Source organism: Orycteropus afer, unplaced genomic scaffold, assembly GCF_000298275.1.
Source record: "Orycteropus afer afer isolate SDZICR_OR568_19922 unplaced genomic scaffold, OryAfe1.0 scaffold00247, whole genome shotgun sequence".
NCBI classification, from domain to species: Eukaryota; Metazoa; Chordata; class Mammalia; order Tubulidentata; family Orycteropodidae; genus Orycteropus; species Orycteropus afer.
The window spans coordinates 3,471,365-3,489,635 of record NW_006921834.1 but is presented as its reverse complement, the minus strand read 5'-3'; the positions used below and the strand labels follow the sequence as shown (position 1 = coordinate 3,489,635).

Here is an 18,271-nt window from a genome sequence, read left to right as displayed (position 1 = left end):
GAGCCAAAGAGGGCAAGCAGGCTGACAGAAATGCCCGGGCCAGCTCCCCTTCTGGGCCAGCTCCCCTTCTGAAGGATGCTCCCCTGTGACACCTCCCTGCCCCTACCCCAAGGCTGAAGGAGGAAAGTGGTTACTTCAAGGGCGGCACAGCCTGATGAATCCAGAAAACCCAATAGATGATTTCAGGGAGGGAAGACAGATGTGGAGGAGAAAAATGGAGGGAAGGGCTGACCTGAATGAAGGACTGGGGTTAGGTCTGTTCTCAGGCCACTGTTCCCCAAAGTACCCCAAATATGGGCTCCTCTAACTGAACTTTTGTGCCTCCCCCATACTTTCAGCTGGCCAGCACCCCCCTTTTCTCTGCTCCCTGGTGCTCAGCCAGTCCTCACCTTGCTTGCTTCCCCTCCTCCGATCCCTGCAGACTCATAGTGCCAGGGTTTCCTACAGTTCATCCAAGGTTTTATTCCTCCCCAGCCTCTTCTCCATTCAACCCTTGGTTCCCCAACCCTTTCTATCATCTTACCCCAGTCCGCCTCCCCTCATACCGGTTTCCCCATAATTCTTTCTCAGGGATCCTTCCTGTTGCCCCTTTCCCAATTTTGCCCCTCCTCTCCTCTCCTAGGTCTCCTTTCTCCCTTCAGCAATAGGTTCTCCCGAGACCACCAGCCCCATCATCCATCAACCCGACTCTTCTCTCCGCTTTCCTATTGGCCCACTCCCTCTCATGATCCCCACACTCCATCCCTTCTCAATTCACATTTAGCCCCCATCACCTCCCTCCCCACCCAAGTGCTGCATTCCTTTCACCTTCCTTCACATACAGGCTAACTGGATTCCAGGTTTTTCTCTTCATCCAACTCCCAGTCCCTTCCTACACCCCTCTCCACCTCCCAGTCTCTCCAGCCAACTGTCCAGCTCCCAAATTCCGGGAGAGATTCCCAGGAACAAAGAAAAATCAGAGCAATTTGGGAAGTAAACAGAAACTGGGAAGGGAGGGGGGAGAAAAGAGTGGGGAGGACCTAGGTGGGGGGCGCCTCTCCAGTCCCACCCAGTTTAGGGAATGCCCCTGCCTCCCCCCTCCCCCCCTTTCACCTGGCTCTTAAAGGGCCCGGCCCCTGACCGGCGGCTACTTAAGGCAGAGGGGCGGCACAGGGCAGCAGCTGCGCTTCGCAAGCTCTAGGAGGAGTGGATTGGGCAAAAAACCTGGCCATGACCCCCCATAGGCTGCTGCCACCACTGCTACTGTTGACTCTGCTGCTCGCTGCTCGCCCAGGAGGCGCCTTGGCACGGTGCCCAGGCTGCGGGCAGGGGGCGCAGGCGGGCTGTCCAGGGGGCTGCGTGGAGGAGGGTGGGGGACTGCCAGCGGAGGGCTGCGCGGAAGCTGGGGGCTGCCTCCGGAGGGAGGGGGAGCAGTGCGGGGTCTACACCCCTAACTGCGCCCCAGGACTACAGTGCCAGCCACCCGAGGAAGACAAAGCGCCTTTGCGGGCGCTGCTGGTGGGCCGTGGCCGCTGCCGCCGGGCCCGCGCACCCCCGGGTGAGTCCGCGTCCCGCCCCCGCCTCGCCCACGTGAGACCCGCATCTCTTCCGGTCAGGTCCTCGAGAGATGGGGGCGGGCAGCGCTGGAGACCTCTGGGTCCTCGCCATTGACACTTCCTTGTCACCGACCCTGGGATGGGGAGCTTTTGGGGAACAAAGGAGCCAAGTGCCGAGAGCAGCTTGAAGGCTAGAGTAGGGGGAAGAGAGCTGGGGGTAAAGCCGGGAGATGTCTGCACTCTCAGGGTTCTTTTCGAGTTTTTTTTGTTTGTTTGTTTGTAAAGGGCAGGTGGGATGGAGGGTTTCAGGGTTGAGGCCCCGAGGCCCCAGCAGGCATGGCAGGTGTGGCTTGGGCCCTGGACGCCACTTGAGGGGGAGAGGGGCGGGGGTGCAAATGAACAGCTTCTATTAGCTTCTATATCGCCAACTGCGAGAGACTGTTCAGCTGTTTAAAACTGATCACCCATAGGCTCTGCTTTCCATAGATGCTGCTGCTTCCAGCAGGCCCAGCCAGCTCCTTCAGCCCTAGACTTCCCAGAGGTGTAGAACACCCAGGTGTGGTTCCCATCTTCTACTTGCAAAAGAAAGGACTAGGACCCCAGAACCCAAATCCAGCACATTTGAGAAATGTCTCCTCTCTCTTAATACCAGAGTGTCCAAAGTACCTGAACATCTATCCAGTGTAGAATGGAGGATGCCTCAAGTCCAGGGTTGTTTCAAACTGAACTGGAGACAAAGGGCAGGACCTGGAAGGCCTGGGGAGGTGGGAATCTGCCCAGTCAGGGTTAAGGGTTAACTTGCTTAGAACAGAGGCATATCTAGGATATGGCAGGTATGGTATGGCACTGTGCCCTGAGCCACTTGAGGAGGGGGTCACTAAGCAGTTTCTGTTACCCATAGCAGTTTCCCTTGCCAGCTATGAGAGATCCTTTGGCAATTTAAAACTAATTGCCCTAGGCGCTATTTTCCATGCCTCTGCTCAGAACCCTCTACTCCACCCACCCCACCCATCCCACCCTACCCCAGGGAGGAGAATAGAAGGCTGAGTCACTGGGTGGATAGGACAGAAGTGAGTCAGCATCCACAAGATGGGGGGCAGCAGGGAGATAGGGAAGGTAAGAAATCCAAACTGCTCCCACCCTAGAGGCATCTGAGCTCCTGGCTTCTTCAATGGGTTGGATGGGAAATTCACCTGGGGTTTCTTTCAGTCTCAAATGGCTGGTACAGGCTGCCGTGGGTCCTCCTAGAAGACATGGACTGGGTGGGATAGAGGAGGCAGTTGGGAGGAATGGTTGGGTGGCAGATGGAGAGAATGAGGGGCAAGGTCTGAGGATTGTGGAGTACCAGGATTGCAGAAGAAATGGCTCTTGGGCTGCCTGAAGCAGGTGGACACAACTGCCTAGGTTTGAGGGGCTCTGGTGGTGTAGTGCCTAAGACATTTAACTGCTAACCAGAAAGCTGGTGGTTCAAACCCACCAGCCACTCCTTGGAAGGAAGGTTAGGCAATCTACTTCTGTAGTGATATCACCTGGGAAAGCCAAGGAGTGGTCACTATGAGTTGGATCCAACTCGACAGGCAGTGCATTTTTGGGGTTTTTGTGAGGGCTGGGGAACTGGGCAGAGCTTGTCTTTGGGCATGGAGGAGAGATCTCTCCAGTAGTCATAAGGATCTAATTTTACCAAAACAAAACAGAAAAACCCCAACTGCTATTGAGTTGAGTTGATTCCAGTTGATAGTCATGCTTTAGGACAGAGTAGAACTGCCCTATAGGGTTTCCAAGGCTGTAAATCTTCGCAAAAGCAAACTGCCTCATCTTTCTCCCACGGAGTGGTTGGTGGGTTCAAACCACCAACATTTTAGCCGAATGCTTTAATCACTATGCCACCAAAGTTCCTCTATCTAATTTTACAGTGGGGGTAAATTCCAAACAGTAAGTATTCCCTTCCCTGCCTTTCCCAGTCCTGACTTATTTCCCTACCCCACTCCCAGTCCTGAGCTCTCCTAGGCCCCTCTAGACCCCATGTCTAAAGCTTTCTCCAGAGCCAGAAGCAGCCTTCAGGTTAGAAGCCCCTCACTCCTTGTATCAGAACAGCCAGCCCTTCAGCCTACCGTGGCTAAGGGCTGAATCCCACTTGCTTCTGGGCTTGAGCCGGCTTGAGCCACAGGAGACCAGAAGGGAGAGGCCCCACTGCAGTGCCCCAAAAGTAACCACATCTCAGGCCTGGGAGGTGTGGGCTGAGTCACAACAGGGTCACAGCAGGGACACACATTCCACTTGGGTCCCTGCTGACCCCCTCCCACGTCTGTTGCTCTTCTGCCCATCTCCCTGGCTTGGCACACCCCCTGCTGGCCCCTTTTGGAACAACCGGGACTTCTCACCAGAAACTTAAGGCCTCCAAGTACCACCTCGGAAACCCAAGGAGGGGTCACTATGAGTTGGGTTCGACTCCATGGCACATAACAACAACAACCCAGTACTAATAACAAAAAACAAAACAAAACAAAACACTGCTGTTGTCGAATTCAACTCATAGTGACCCCTCCTTGGATTTTTGAGGCAGTATCTCTATGGAAGTAGATCACCCAATCTTCCTTCTGAGGAGTGGCTGGTGGGTTTGAACTGCCAGCCTTCTGGTTAGCAGTCAAATGCCTTAGCTATTATGCCACCACAGCTCCCAGTTAAAGAATAACGCAAATGCAATGCACTGCCGTGGAGTTGGATCCAATTCGTAGTGACCCCTCCTTGAGTTTCCAAGGCAGAATCACTACAGAAATAGATTGCCCAACCTTCCTTCCAAGGAGTGGTTGGTGGTTTGAACCACTAGCCTTCTGGTTGGCAGTTAAATGCCGTAGGCACTATGCTTTGTATTTGTTCTTTGGTTTTTGCTTTCCAAAATGTTTCTTCCTTACGTACCTTAAAACTACTCTGTGGGTATTTTCAAAAAATGTAACCTCACCATTTATCAGAGAATGAGACTGAGGCCAGGCTGCTAACCCTCTCCCTTTTTCTACTATTTCACAAGGTGCTTTATCGTCCTTCAGCAGGCAGGAGTGGGCAAGACTCTTTTCCACTTGGCTCTGGTCTTGGCATCTGGCCTGATTTCTAGCCTTTTCTTCCCTCATTCCTCATGTGGCTGCAGGGGATAATCCTAAGGAGAGTAAACCCCAAGCAGGGGCCACCCGCCCACAGGATGTGAACCGCAGAGACCAAGAGAAGAATCCAGGAACCTCTACCACTCCGCCTCAGCACAATCCTGGGGGTGTCCAAGACACAGAGATGGTGCGTTGGGGGCTGGCAGAGAGCGGGGGGAGGGGGGAACGACACCTGGGAACTCCCATCTAAGACTGCTTCCTTGGGCAGAGACAGTGCTGGCACACCTTGCCCAGAGCATGGCCATCTGTCCTGTGTGTCCAGTGTCTATTCTGGCAGCTTGGCTCGTGGGGCCAGTTGGCTGTGCAGGGAAGCTAAACTTGGCTGGTTCTGAGCTGCCCACCCTCCCTTTCCCAGGGCCCGTGCCGAAGACATCTGGACTCAGTGCTACAACAACTCCAGACCGAAGTCTTCCGCGGGGCTCACACCCTCTATGTGCCTAATTGTGACCATCGAGGTTTCTACCGGAAGCGGCAGGTGAGGCCATTCCTCTCCTGCCCTTGCTCCACCCTTGCAAGGAAGGAAAGAGGGTTACAAAGTTGCCTAAATAAGACATTACCCTCACCTTTAAGGATCTTACGACTCTGAGATAGACACTCACTTAAAAAATAACCACCCATACACTGCCGTAGAGAGGTTAAACTGCCCACGGAACGGCCTACCTCAGTGGTTCTTCATCTTGAGGTACATCAGAATCACCTGGAAAGCTTAACACGCAGACTGCTGGGCCCCACTATGGAGTCTCTGTTTCTATAGCTCTGGAGTGGAGCCTAAGAATCTGAGGCTGTTGGTTTGAGGACCACGTTTTGAGAACTATTGTCCTGACCTAGAAGAATAGGTGTAATTTAGTTAGTGGAAAAGAGGGGGAACCAAGGGAAGAGAAACCATTGTGCTTCACTATCCTGAGGGAACGCTCAGATATTTCTCAGACTCAAGTGTCCACAGCTTGTGCCCAGCTCAGGGGCTCTCTTTTATCTCCTGCTGGAAGCCTCAGGCCTCACTTGATTTGTACGCTTTTCTCCCCAGTGCCGCTCCTCCCAGGGCCAGCGCAGAGGCCCCTGCTGGTGTGTGGATCGGATGGGCCAGCCCCTTCCAGGGCCACAGGACAGCGACGGAAGCCCCCCCTGTTCTACTGGGAGCAGCGGCTGAGGCAGGGTGGAGGGCTGCAGGGCCACTGGCAGAATCATGGAGGTGTCATCTTGGGTTATTTATTGAATGATGAGTAACTCAGGGGCCCTGCACCCCACACTCCACCTTCGGACCCTATCCTACTGTCCCTGCTACCCTGGGACCTTACACAGTCCTCTAATGGAAAGATTGTTGGTGTTGGATTGGGCATTAATAAAGCTGTGTTGGGAGTCTCTGACATATGTCTGTGTGTCCACCTCTCACATTCCTAGAGCCCCTGGACTTCCCTCTACCCTCATTCTAGACACACACCCTCCAAAGTACCCTTCCTTTCCTGCGGACCACTTTCAGTCCTCCCTGCTGAGCTTGAACACAGGAGACAGCCATGGAACCTCACTCATCCACCCACCAGGGAATGGGGGGCAGAAGGTGGAGGGAGGGGAGACCTGAGGTCATGGCCTCAGCCTGATGTTGTGACCTTGTCTGTAACATTGATCTTTGAACACAGAGGGAGGGGAAGGATTAATAGTTAATCCCCAGCACAAACCCAGCACAGAGGAACTCTCATATCCCTTCCCCTTCTGCTATTTCCTACTTAAAAAGGGAAGCAAATTATTATTAATTGAACTCCTCCCATGGGTCAGGCTCTGGACCATGTGTTTTTACCTGGACTACCTCATTTTATGCTCACAATAACCTTTTAAGGTAGGGATTTTTGTACCCATTTTTCAGAGGAGGAAATTGTGGTTCAAAAAATTTGGGCCACTTTCCAAAATAACACAACTAGTAAATGATAGAGGGAGAATTTGAATTTGAATCTGTTTTTCTCCACACATGATAATATCTAGCCTGCCCTAGGTGCTGAATAACTGTTTGTTTTGTCATCTTTCTGCCTACTTGCTAACCCAAGCAGGTATAGGGGAAAGGTAATATTCAGGGACCCTGACACCCCATATTTCCTGGAGGGGCTGTAGCACCCCAGTCATCCTGGGGGCCAACCCCATCAGATATTAATCATGCATCTAATGCCTGCGACCAGTCAAAGTTCTTACACTCATCTTATGAGCAAAGGGAGCTGCGTGCACTGATACTTGAGGATGATTCTGACTCCTCCCCAACCTTTAGCCTGCATCCGGAAAGGCCAGAAGGTGGGTTGTGCTAGGGGGTAAGTCTCAGGCAAAGTCCCCCCCATGAGCACAGCCACCATTCCTGTGGGAGGAAGAGCACACTTGGAGCTGGGCCTCTAGGAGGTGGTGGGGTGTTGAGGGGATGTGTCTGTCTCTGTGATAGCCATCAGACAGAGCCTATAGCTGAGCACTGCCCTCTGGATCAGATAACCTGTTGAGCTCCCCCGGAGGCACCCTCCTCCTCCAAGGACTTTAGTCTTTGGAACTGCTAGCTGAGCTGAGCTGTGCGAGGCAGGTGCGAGGCAGTGAAGAGGAGGGAACGCAGGCAACGGCTGCCTGCTGCCCACTCAAGACTCATATCATGGAGCCAAAGGAGGTCCATCTGCGGAAGAGAGAAGGGCTGGGAAGAGAGCAGGAACATCGACCCTCCAGAGAAGGTGAGCCACCCTCTGGGGGTACAGGATGCTCAGGTGGGGCTGGAAGTAAGGATGTATTGTTGAGAAGAACCTCCTACTGTCTAGCTTCAATCCTTCCTGCTGTCCTGGGAGACTAAGGAAGGCAGACCCTAGCCTCCACCCCAAATCGCCCAGCTGGGAAAAAGGGAGCCAAAAAGGGATATTCAGTGTTGTGGCTTTGCCTTACCTTTCTGCCCCTTGAACCCCAAAGGGTGAATGGAGTAGCTTCCTGTTCCCTAGGTGCCCTGTTTTCAATAACGGCCCTCTCATTCCCTGCAAAAACAACTTCCCTTTCTGATTGCCCCACCCATGATACTAGATATTAACTGGTGTACAGGCTTCTGGCTGGCAGTTCAAATCCACCAGCCACTCCTCGGAAGGAAGGTTGGGCAATCTACTTCCGTAGTGATACTGCCTCAGCAACCCAACCCAAGGAGGGGTCGCTATGAGTCGAGTCCGACTCGACAGCACAAAACAACAGGCTGCTGAGCAAACAGATTGCATTTCCTGGATAAAAGATGCCTCTGAATCTGCACAAAGCAGCCAAACCCAAACTCTTCTCCCCTGAGTGTGCCCTTTGACCCCTCCTCCTAGGAAGCACTGAGACGCACAGAGCCCCAGACTTCGTGCAATGGACTCGACACATGGAGGTGAGGGGCATCACAGCTTAAAGGTCAAGATGAACAGGTCTTGGAGTGGCAAGAGGCAGGGGTGAGGACCAGTTTGGAGATAAAGACAATTTGTTCAAAGTTCAGATTAGCATTAAGGGTTAAAATGGAGGGGTTTGAAACTCAAGTCCTCAGGGCAGGGACCAAAAGTCAGCCGGTGAACAGAAAATTTTCCTGTAAGTGGGATTAGAGATCAGGAGAGAGAAGGCTGTGGGTCATTTCTAAGAAAATGAGAGCTTAGAGATGTGAAGTCGGTTGGATTTCAGGCCCAAGGAGTGAGAACAGTGCTCCCATGTTATTTCTTGATCCTCGTTGCTGCATTGGGGTCCAGAAAGAGAACAATTCTTGGGGAACCTCAGAGCAGAAATTGTGATTTGTTCATCTTTATACTATAGCACTTAGCACTGTGCCCAGCTCAGAAAGCTCAATAAATGTTCAGGGAAATGGGGGTGGTGGGCCCTTCCCTGGCTTTGTCCCATAGGCTATGAAGACACAGTTGCTGGAACAAGCTCAGGGACAGCTGCTGGAGCTGCTGGATCGGGCTGTGTGGGAGACCGTACAGTCCTATCCACCACAAGGTGGACCCCTGCTTTCCATTCCCCAAGATTCCTTGAGCAAGTAAGAATCTGAGGAGACTGGGACCCGGTAAATGGCTGGAATGACCCCTCCATCGTAAGGATCGTGAACCATAAACATCATCTTACAAGCCCTTTGTCAGCCTTGGCAGTGACTGACTTCAACCTTACCTCTTCTCCCCTTATTGCCCCATCTTCCTGGCCCTGACCCTGACCTCTACCTCTATCAGTGGTCACTTGCCCTGGCCCTGACCTTCCCCTATTACTGCCTTTGGCTCCCAAGTATTGACTATCCCCATGACCAGCCCTCTGCCCACTGCCTTCTTCCTTTGGGTATTGACCTGGAACAACAATCTCAATTTAGGACCCGAGAGCCAGCACTTGGGAAACGGAAAGTTTTCGTCATCCGCAAGTCCCTGCTTGAGTAAGTCAGGGATGAGGAAAAGGAAGCGCTTTGGCTAGGGGTCCAGGACACCTCATTTCTCATCCGCAGGTGCTAGGTGGTTTAGGAAAGGACTTGGAGAGGGTTCTCTAAGGTTCAGTTTCCCCATTTGCACTATGGAAGAAAGGCTACCAGAAAGAGAAGTGTCTGGGCTGGGAAGGACTTTGGATAGAACACATCTTAGCCCTTGGCTAGAAGCTCCCAATCACTAGGGCCATGTGTACAGTGCCTGAGCTAGTCCAGACAACCTTGAGGACCCTTCCCACACCGACATTCGGGCCCTCTCCCTCCAGTGAGCTGATGGAGGTTCAGCACTTCCGCACTATCTACCATATGTTCATCGCCGGCCTGTGTGTCTTCATCATCAGCACCCTGGCCATCGACTTCATTGATGAAGGCAGGTAGGTTCGCCTCCCTCCCAGGAGAGGTTCATAGATCAGATCCCCTGGGTCCCCAGTGTTCCACTTGCCACTGGCCCATGAGGGTACAGATCCACCTTTGATTATGGGACACATGTTAACACCACTCAGATCTTCCAACAGCATTCCTACCTAAAACCCACCTTAGAGTTCTTCCCTGGACCAGCTGTTCTGAGCACAATCTGCCTCCTCTCAAATGCTTCTCAACAGGGACTTTGCCCTGATTTGCACATAGTGTGTGTGCCTGAGTGCTGTGCCCTGTTGCCACCTCTCACACAAGCTCCTTTTCAAGTCAGTTCTATTTGATCCAAGTAATCTCCATTGTGGCACTTAGTACCACTAAGTGGTACTAAGTGCCACTCCTGTGGTCCAGAAAGACAATCCAGGCAGACCTCACCCCTGTCTATGAAGCACTCCCAGTCTTGTGGGGAAGACCAACAGGCAGACAAGTTCCTTGATGGGTAGGTTCCCCCACAGAGCATCCCCTACGCAAGGGCTGAGCCTCAGAGGGCCTATCACTAAGATGGGAGCAGTAAATAGGATGTATACCCCTGGAGGCCCGGTATTTCCGTGTCCCCCCCTCATGCTATAGTAGGGCTTGTTATTATGAGTTGGGATTCCAACTCATAGTGACCTTATAGGCCAGAATAGAACTGCTCTGTAGGATTTCCTAGGCTGAAATCTTTTTTTTTCCTTTTTAATTTTTATTGTGATTTGGGTGAAAGTTTACAGAGAAAATTCATTTTCCATACAGCATTTCATTCACATTGTGTCATGACATTGACTGCAATTCCCCACACTGTAACAGCTGTCTTCCCACTTCCTCCCTCTAGTTACCTCTTCCCTGTGTTCTTCCCTCCCATGCACTCCTATCACCCACCCCCAGCTATCTCCCTGTGCAAATACTGCCCTTCTGTTCACCCAGGATTATCGCTCCAATGAGTGTATCTACCTGATGTAAATGTTCACCCCATATGCCTGTTTATTGTTTGACTGGAAGCCACAGGACTAAGTTCAGTTCCATAGTCTCAGGGGTCTCACCAGACTCTACCAGACCACTAAACCTGGTCTTTTTTTTTTTTTTTTTTTATGATTTTGAGTTTGTTCCACATTGTTCTCCCACTCTATCCAGAATCTCATGCACTGATCCCCTTCCGAATGGTTGACAGTGGTAGCCAGGCACCATCTAGTTCTGGTCTCATGGTCATATAGGCTGAGGATTGCATGGTCTACTAGTCCCTTGGACTAATTGTTTCCATGCATCTTTGGTTTCTTTCATTATTCTTTGCTCTGGGTGAGGAGAGACCCATTGTTGCATCCAGATGGCTGCTTTCAATCTTTTAAGACTCCAGTCATGCTACTCACCCAAGTAGGATGTAGAACGTTTCATGTGGTAGGTTATGCCAATTGAGCTTGATGTTCCCTTCAACCATGTTCCTGAGCCCCCAGGTCCAATTACTTGTTCCTCAGGGTAGCTGGCTGTGGCCAAGAAGCCACCACAACCTTGTCCTTTGTCAGCTCCACTATACACCTGGACATTCTTACATAGGCTGAAATCTTTATGGGAGCAGATCACCAGGTCTTTGCTCCTGTGGAGCAGCTGGTGGGTTTGAACTGCTGACCTTTCAGTTAACAGCTAAGTGCTTTAACCATTTCACCACCAGGGCTCCTTACAGTAGGGCCTCCAAAAAAAAAAAAAAAAAAACCTGCTGCCATCAAGAGTCAATTCTGACTCATAGTGACCTCCATTGGGTTTCCAAGGCTAAAACTCTTTATGGAAGTAGATTGCCTCATCTTCCACAGAGCAGCTGGTGGGTTTGAACTGCCAACCTTATCCACTACGCCACCAGAGCTCCTTATAGTAGGACTTAAGAAGCAGGAAAAGGAAGAGGACCAAGGATCCACAGGTTCAGCAATAGCACTTCCTTTAGATAAAAGTTCAAGTATACACAAGCAACATTCCTTATTGATCACTCTTCTCATTTGCAGACTACTACGCCTCAGATGTAGACACTTTTAACAGTTTTGAAAGTTTCCCTCTGGACCATTTCCCATGCATTCACATTCATGCATATATAAGATCCAAAGATGTGTATTTTGTGAGGTTTTTACATAAATAAGATAGGGTACCTCTTGTTGTGCAATTTGTTTTTACCCCCTAACAATTTATTTCAGAGACCTTTCCATGTCAGCGCATAAAGCTCTACTTCCATTATTTTTAATGGCTGCAGAGTATGGAGGCACATTTTGCCATCATTATGTTGTTGGCTGCCATGGAGTTGGCCTTGACTCATGGTGAACCTAATTGTAGTGGATCAGACAGTTTTATCCATAGCATTTTCATTGGATGATTTTTACAGGTAGATAGTCAGGCCTTTCTTTCTCGTTTGTCTTAATCTTGAAATTCTTATGAAACCTGTGCATCACCATAGCAACATGCAAACTTCCACTGGCAGATGGGTGGTGACTGTGCACGAGGTATACAGGCTAGGAATGAAATCCAAGTCTTCCACAGGGAAGTGGGGAATTCTGCCACTGAACCACCACTGCCTCCTCTGTTCACCTCCTCCTTGATTAGTGAACATTTAGGCTGTTCCCAACTACTCAGTGTTATAAACCATATACCCTTAACCTAGGCAAACAAAGAACTGAATTCCATGAAGTCTAGTCTACAACTTCAGATACTCCCAAGGTATAAAACTAACAAAATCAAAGTTAAAAGCTAAGTAACTCATATCCTAACAGCTGTGGTATTTAGAGTACTGAGCCCTTCTGCAGCACCACCAAATTCACAAAGAACTCTAAAGAGATTTAGAATCAAACCCCATTCCATGGTTGAAACTCCTTGGACAATGCCAGAAGTCCTAGGTACAGAGGTGCCATTCTTCAACACCTTCAGGGATGACGAATGAGGGGCTCACAAACACCTCAAGATACCTCAGCTTATCTTGAAGGGCTCTGACTAAAGAGGATGGAGGCAAGGATGGACATTTTTGTTTTCTTTGCTTCACCTTCCTCCACTCCAAGGCTGCTGCTGGAGTTTGACCTACTCATCTTCAGTTTCGGACAGCTGCCCTTGGCGCTGGTGACGTGGGTCCCCATGTTCCTTTCCACTCTGCTGGTGCCCTACCAGGCCCTTCGGCTGTGGGCAAGGCCCCCAGCTGGGGGCGCCTGGACCTTGGGGGCAGGCCTGGGCTGCGCTCTGCTGGCTGCCCACATCGCAGTACTTGGTGTCCTCCCCATCCACGTGGCTGTGACGCATCAGCTCCCACCTGCCTCGCGCTGTGTCCTAGTCTTTGAACAGGTGAGAGAGTGAGAGAAGGGGAATGGGCGGGGTCATTTCTGCAGAGGGTGTGCCCCCAAGAGGGAGTGGAGTCCATTTGAAGAAGAAGGTCACTTTGAGCAGTACTGACAGGGGTAGAACAAGTTCCTAGGGATGGAGGCCTTTGGGAGGGATTTGAGGGAAACTCCCTTGCTCCAAAAAAAGTGCAAACAAAATAAACCGAGCATACCTCTGGCTCCTTTTACTCTCCACTCATCCCAGCAGCTGTCTGTTTTGGGGTGTAAGGTGATCTGACAAAAATATGAATCATGAGCTCTGGGCATTGCCTTTCTCCTGTAAAGGAGAGCACAGAGAGGTTAAGTGATTCACTCAAAGTCACACAGCAACTTGGTCTCCCCCTCCATGTCAGGTACGACTCTTGATGAAAACCTACTCCTTCCTGAGAGAGACTGTGCCTGGAACCCTTCGTGCCAGAGGAGGTGAAGCCTTCAGCTGGCCCTACTGTCCTCAGTCCTCTTGGCTGGTTGAATTAAGCCAGTGGTTTCGGAGTCCCCATGAAAGCTCTGCCTTTCTAAGTTTGTCTCGCTCACTGGACACAGTTCTGGTCTCCATGTGAGCCCTGTAGGCCTCAGTCATTAGACATTTCCAGGACATACCCTGTGAATGTTGCCCAGGACTCTCATGCTTTTCTGTTAGCCCAGCCTGGAAATAATCAACATGAGAATGGGTGGAAGTGAAGGCCTAGCCACAGTGGGTCCCACACCAGAAAATGGGGTTCCTGAAATAGAAGCAAAAGAGGGGGTGTTAAAGAGCAGATTCAGCTCTTGCCCACTCCCAGACCCTCCGTCCAGCCTTTCACTCATGGCCCTCTGCACCTCTGTCCTAGACAGCTCCCCACTCACCAATCCCACTGCCCTTCCCCCAAATTCCCCTCCCCTCTCCCTCTGCTCCTTTCACCAATCTACCCCTCTCACTCCCCATCTCCAGATGAGGGGATTCAGGGCCCCAGTTTCTCCAGCTACCTCTACTTCCTCTTCTGCCCCACACTTATCTACAGGGAGGCTTACCCCAGGTAAGACTCTTTTCTTCCCCCAAATGCCCAGGCCCATCAGGGCCTTTGTCCTTTTACATTCCTTCCCTGGGTCTTTAGTCTCATCCGTCTCATCCAAGGCACTGGTTACTTTTTCAGGAAGCATCTCATAATAAGGCTGAGAAATAAGTGGCCGGCAGAGTACCCTTTCTCCTTGCTCAGCTCTTAGTGACAATGCTTAACTTCATTACATTTGACCAACTGTCCTGGTTTGCCCAAGACTGTCCCATTTTAAGCACTGAATATCCCATATCCCAGGAAGCCCCTCATTCCAGAGCAAAACTGAGATGTTTGGTCACCCTAGCTGACATCCAAAGTATAAATCGATTTGTTATCCTGTTAGGGAAGGTCTAAAGTGTCCTAGACTCCTACCTCCCCAGATAATCCTCTCAGGCCTGAGCAATTGAGGGAGCTGCAGAGAGATGGTCCCGGAACCTGAGCCCAAGCCTGAACAGGGGACAAGATAAAAAGATGAGAAACATTATTATCCCCATTGCTGCTGCAGGACACCCCACGTCAGGTGGAATTACGTGGCCAAGAACTTTGCCCAGGTCAGAAGGTGGGGTAGAAGGGTAGACCACCTGTGACTCTTGGGGGCTGAGGAGACATTTCTGGGAGTAAGGTGGGGAAGACCTGGGGAGGAGGAGGGAGGGTGGTGCTAAGGGAGAGGAGGCAGGTGTTGGTTGGACCACAGGTCTGATAGGGTTAGAGGCAGCTGCCAGTGCCCGTCACAAGGTTGTGTGTGCCACCATGCCCTCCCCAGGCCCTGGGCTGCGTACTCTATGCGTGCTTCATCCTGGGCCGATTCTGTGTTCCTGTCTTTGCCAACATGAGCCGGGAGCCTTTCAGCACGCGTACCCTGGTGCTCTCTGTCCTGCATTCCACATTGCCAGGTAAGCCCACTCAAGACAGGGCTGGAGAAGCCTCACCCTGGGGAAGTCTCATTAGGGAACTCTTTGCTTCCCTCACTCTTACCCTTCGGTCAATTTCAACACCTTCTTCCTCCAGCTATCAGCCTGCCATGGTCTCAGTTCAGATCACCATCCCCTCTCCCTCTCCACATCAGCCTCCTAACCTGTCTCCTTACCATCCAAATCTTTCCTCTCTCATCCTCCCTGACCCCACTTGCCAGGTGAATTGCCCAACTCCAAATCAATGATTTCCTGTGTGCTTTAAAAAACCCCGGTGACTCTCCACTGTTGGCACTTCCAAATAAGATTTGAAATAAGCCTGTCATCTCAGCCTAATAAGCTCATTCCACCACAAGCCCATCTGTTCCCTGAAAGACATGCACTTCCATGCCTCCAGGTTTTTGCCCACACTGGTCCCTCAGCTTGGAATGCTCTTTCCTTATTTTCCTCCCATGGAATCCAGTTCCTACTTGGATGATCATGGCTGAGATGACCCCTCCTCTAGGAGGCCTTTCTTCCTTTAGTCCTCAACCACCATGACCCATTCCTTGCTCTGCCCTCTCAAGTACATCAATGTCCACCATGCTTAACTCCACTACATTTGAGCTTGATGTATGATTGGGCATTTCTTTCTTCCTCCCCCACCCATCACCGCTCTGTGAACTCCCAATAGCCATTGGCTTTGAGCTTCACCTGCAACATCTGCCAAATAAATATTCATGAGCAAATTGATGAACAAATGAATGTATGAATCAAAGAATGAATAATAAATGGTGGAGATGAGATAGGGCCCTGGTTTCTGGGTGGGGGCTCCTCAGAACCCCGATCAGAGGTGCTTGGGTGGCCTAGGGGGCCAATCTGACCTGCAGCCCCTTGCTCCCACCTGCCAGGCATCTTCATGCTGCTGCTCATCTTCTTTGCCTTCCTCCACTGCTGGCTCAATGCCTTTGCAGAGATGCTGCGATTTGGTGACAGAATGTTCTACCGGGTGGGGCCTGGACCTGGGCCAGTTGGGTGCTGGAGACAGGGAGGGCTTGACAGGGATTTGGGGAGGATGGTGGCTATGTTGAGTGTCACCTCACCTATCAATCTCCCACAATGAGAATTTTGCTCCTCTGGGTGTGGTAATAGTATACATCTACTGAGCAGCCAGGTCAACCGGTTTTGTTTTGGATGGTACTAGGAATCCAGAGGTAGACTAGGAGAGAGGGCAGGGAGCCCAGGTCCTAAGGAGGGAGCTGGGAGGGTGCCTGCTCTCTGTTCTCCCCAGAATGGGACTGTCTGGGGGAATACTGGGACAGAGTGCAGGCTGAGGGAGAAGGGTCAAGACGGTGGGCCTGGAAAGAAACAGGTCCTGAAGCCCATCCCCCATGGCCACCCCACCCCACTCCTCTAGGACTGGTGGAACTCAACATCCTTCTCCAACTACTACCGTACTTGGAATGTGGTGGTCCACGACTGGCTGTACAGCTACATATATCAGGATGCACTGTGGGTATGGGTTCTTCACACTCCCTCAGTTCCCACAGTTAATGGAGCTTCTCCAGGACATCCTTCCTGCCTTTTCCAGACTAAAGGCCCCCTTGACTTCCATCTGTCCCTGTTCTGCCCAACCTAACGGGCAGAAAGTTCTTATTATCTAACTTCTTTCCTTCCTTATCCTTAATTCTACTCCTTCCTCAAGGCATTTCTCCCCTCCTTAGACTTCTAAGGAACATGCATGTAGCAATTTTTAATAACCAATTTTCACATACAATAATCTGCAAAGTAACCCTGAGAAGTAAGTATTATAATCATCTCCATTTTAAAATTGCAAATGAAGCCCAATGGGTTAATAAAATGCTCTTACATAAGACTGATTCCAGCCCTTCTAACCCCAGATCCCATATTCTTTCCATTGTGGCACACTCCTCCCTGGCTTCCTTAAGGAAGGGACTCATTGAAGAGGGGCATCAGGCAGACTTACTTCCCCTTCTCGCTCCTGCCAGCTTGTTGGTAGCCAGGCACGAGGACCCGCCATGTTGGGTGTGTTCCTGGTCTCTGCAATAGTCCACGAGTACATTTTCTGCTTCGTCCTGGGATTCTTCTACCCTGTCATGCTGATGCTCTTCCTTGTCTTTGGAGGTGAGCTTGGCCTCTGTGTGGCACTCGAGGTGGAGCCTTCTAGAAGCAAGAGACCTGGGCCCTATTCCAAGAGATTCCAGACTGATGGGCGAGGTCACACACCCAGGACAGGAGGGGAGGCTTCTGAGTATGAGAGTTGGAGTGGGAAGGGACTTGTGAATAGATGAGGAGGCAGCACTGGGCGGCAGCAAGAAGGCATCCTGAGGAACGTGGGAGAAGGTTTTCTGACTGGAGTGGAGTTTGCAGCAGGAGAACTCATAGAGGGAGATGAAAGAGAGAAAATTGAGCGATACAGTATGAGATACAGACATTGAAGGATAAACTGAAGAATCCTGATTTTACACAAGCCACTTGAGACCCCCATGGGTTTTTGGATCTGGGTTTAAGATATTCCCCTACAGGGCCTTTCTGCTCCATCTCTTCCCAATGCTCTGGTATGGGAGGGAAGCCAGGGAGACAATTCACAGTGCCAGGAACTGGGGTGACCACTTATTCCCTTGTACCAGGGCTGCTGAACTTCACGATGCATGACCAGCACACGGGCCCAGCATGGAATGTGCTAATGTGGACCCTGCTCTTTTTGGGCCAGGGCATCCAGGTCAGCCTTTATTGCCAGGAGTGGTATGCACGGCGGCACTGCCCCCTGACCCAGGTGAGAGACCACAAGGGCAGTGGGCCCATCACTCAGTATCCCATCCAAGAAGCTATACTTCCCCTTCCCAACATCAGCTTCCTACTTCTCCCAAACTCAACAGCCATGGTCAGGCACTAGGGTCTAGATTGGGAGTGATGGGCTACCATGTCTTATCTTGGATGTATAGGGTGGTACCAGCAGGGACCTTATTCACACTTCACTCTCTTCTGGCATAGACAACCTTCTGGGGGCTGGTGACACCTCGATCTTGGTCCTGCCATACCTAGAGGTCAGGGCACCCTCACTGCCCAGATGACACCACCAAGTCCTTCTCTGTTTGCAAAGTCTGGGACCAGGACTCCTCTGTCTGCGCTTCCAGACCTGGCTCTGTGTCAAGGGGGCCTGGAATGCATGGCCCCAACCAAGGGATTTCAGGGGCTGAGGTCTGTGGACCTGAAGGCAGCTGAGGAGATTCAGAATGAGGATAAATCTTGAGCCCTCACCTTCACGGACTGAGCACAGAGCCCTCCCACCCCACAGCATCGAGATTTGAAATTTGAGGGACTCAACAGACTTGGTAAATATGGGTTACTCAGAGGAATTTGGGCCACCAAGTTTCTGGAAAGGTTTGGTTCTTGAGTTTGTACTTCCTTCAATACAATAAATTCTTTGTCTCCCTTTTTATTCATTAATTTCCTTATTCATTCACTGTTTATCATTTATTGAT

At 51.0% G+C, this 18,271-nt stretch overlaps 2 protein-coding genes across 2 annotated transcripts; both read left to right on the top strand.

Annotated features, from left to right (window-relative positions):
- The first annotated feature begins 1,209 nt into the window (after positions 1 to 1,209).
- Positions 1,210 to 5,837, top strand: IGFBP6 (insulin like growth factor binding protein 6). Its single transcript, XM_042782147.1, has 5 exons — positions 1,210 to 1,537; positions 3,366 to 3,371; positions 4,678 to 4,817; positions 5,046 to 5,165; positions 5,715 to 5,837. Exons 1-5 carry the CDS (start codon positions 1,210 to 1,212, stop codon positions 5,835 to 5,837), a joined length of 717 nt encoding a protein of 238 aa, XP_042638081.1.
- Positions 5,838 to 7,304: 1,467 nt separating this feature from the next.
- Positions 7,305 to 17,831, top strand: SOAT2 (sterol O-acyltransferase 2). Its single transcript, XM_007949533.1, has 15 exons — positions 7,305 to 7,413; positions 7,993 to 8,048; positions 8,548 to 8,684; positions 9,006 to 9,065; positions 9,377 to 9,484; positions 12,530 to 12,806; positions 13,195 to 13,269; positions 13,778 to 13,857; positions 14,381 to 14,426; positions 14,639 to 14,768; positions 15,677 to 15,774; positions 16,183 to 16,281; positions 16,775 to 16,910; positions 17,417 to 17,562; positions 17,781 to 17,831. Exons 1-15 carry the CDS (start codon positions 7,305 to 7,307, stop codon positions 17,829 to 17,831), a joined length of 1,608 nt encoding a protein of 535 aa, XP_007947724.1.
- The last annotated feature ends 440 nt before the right edge of the window (positions 17,832 to 18,271 follow it).

Excerpts from the sequence above, each read along its gene's own strand:
- SOAT2 (XM_007949533.1), top strand. The coding sequence starts at position 7,305 with ATGGAGCCAAAGGAGGTCCATCTGCGGAAGAGAGAAGGGCTGGGAAGA. Across the intron at positions 7,414-7,992 it reads TGGGGGTACAGGATGCTCAG|GAAGCACTGAGACGCACAGA; the intron begins GTGGGGCTGGAA and ends CCCTCCTCCTAG. Across the intron at positions 17,563-17,780 it reads GGCACTGCCCCCTGACCCAG|ACAACCTTCTGGGGGCTGGT; the intron begins GTGAGAGACCAC and ends CTTCTGGCATAG.
- IGFBP6 (XM_042782147.1), top strand. The coding sequence starts at position 1,210 with ATGACCCCCCATAGGCTGCTGCCACCACTGCTACTGTTGACTCTGCTG. Across the intron at positions 4,818-5,045 it reads GTGTCCAAGACACAGAGATG|GGCCCGTGCCGAAGACATCT; the intron begins GTGCGTTGGGGG and ends TCCCTTTCCCAG. Across the intron at positions 5,166-5,714 it reads GTTTCTACCGGAAGCGGCAG|TGCCGCTCCTCCCAGGGCCA; the intron begins GTGAGGCCATTC and ends TTTTCTCCCCAG.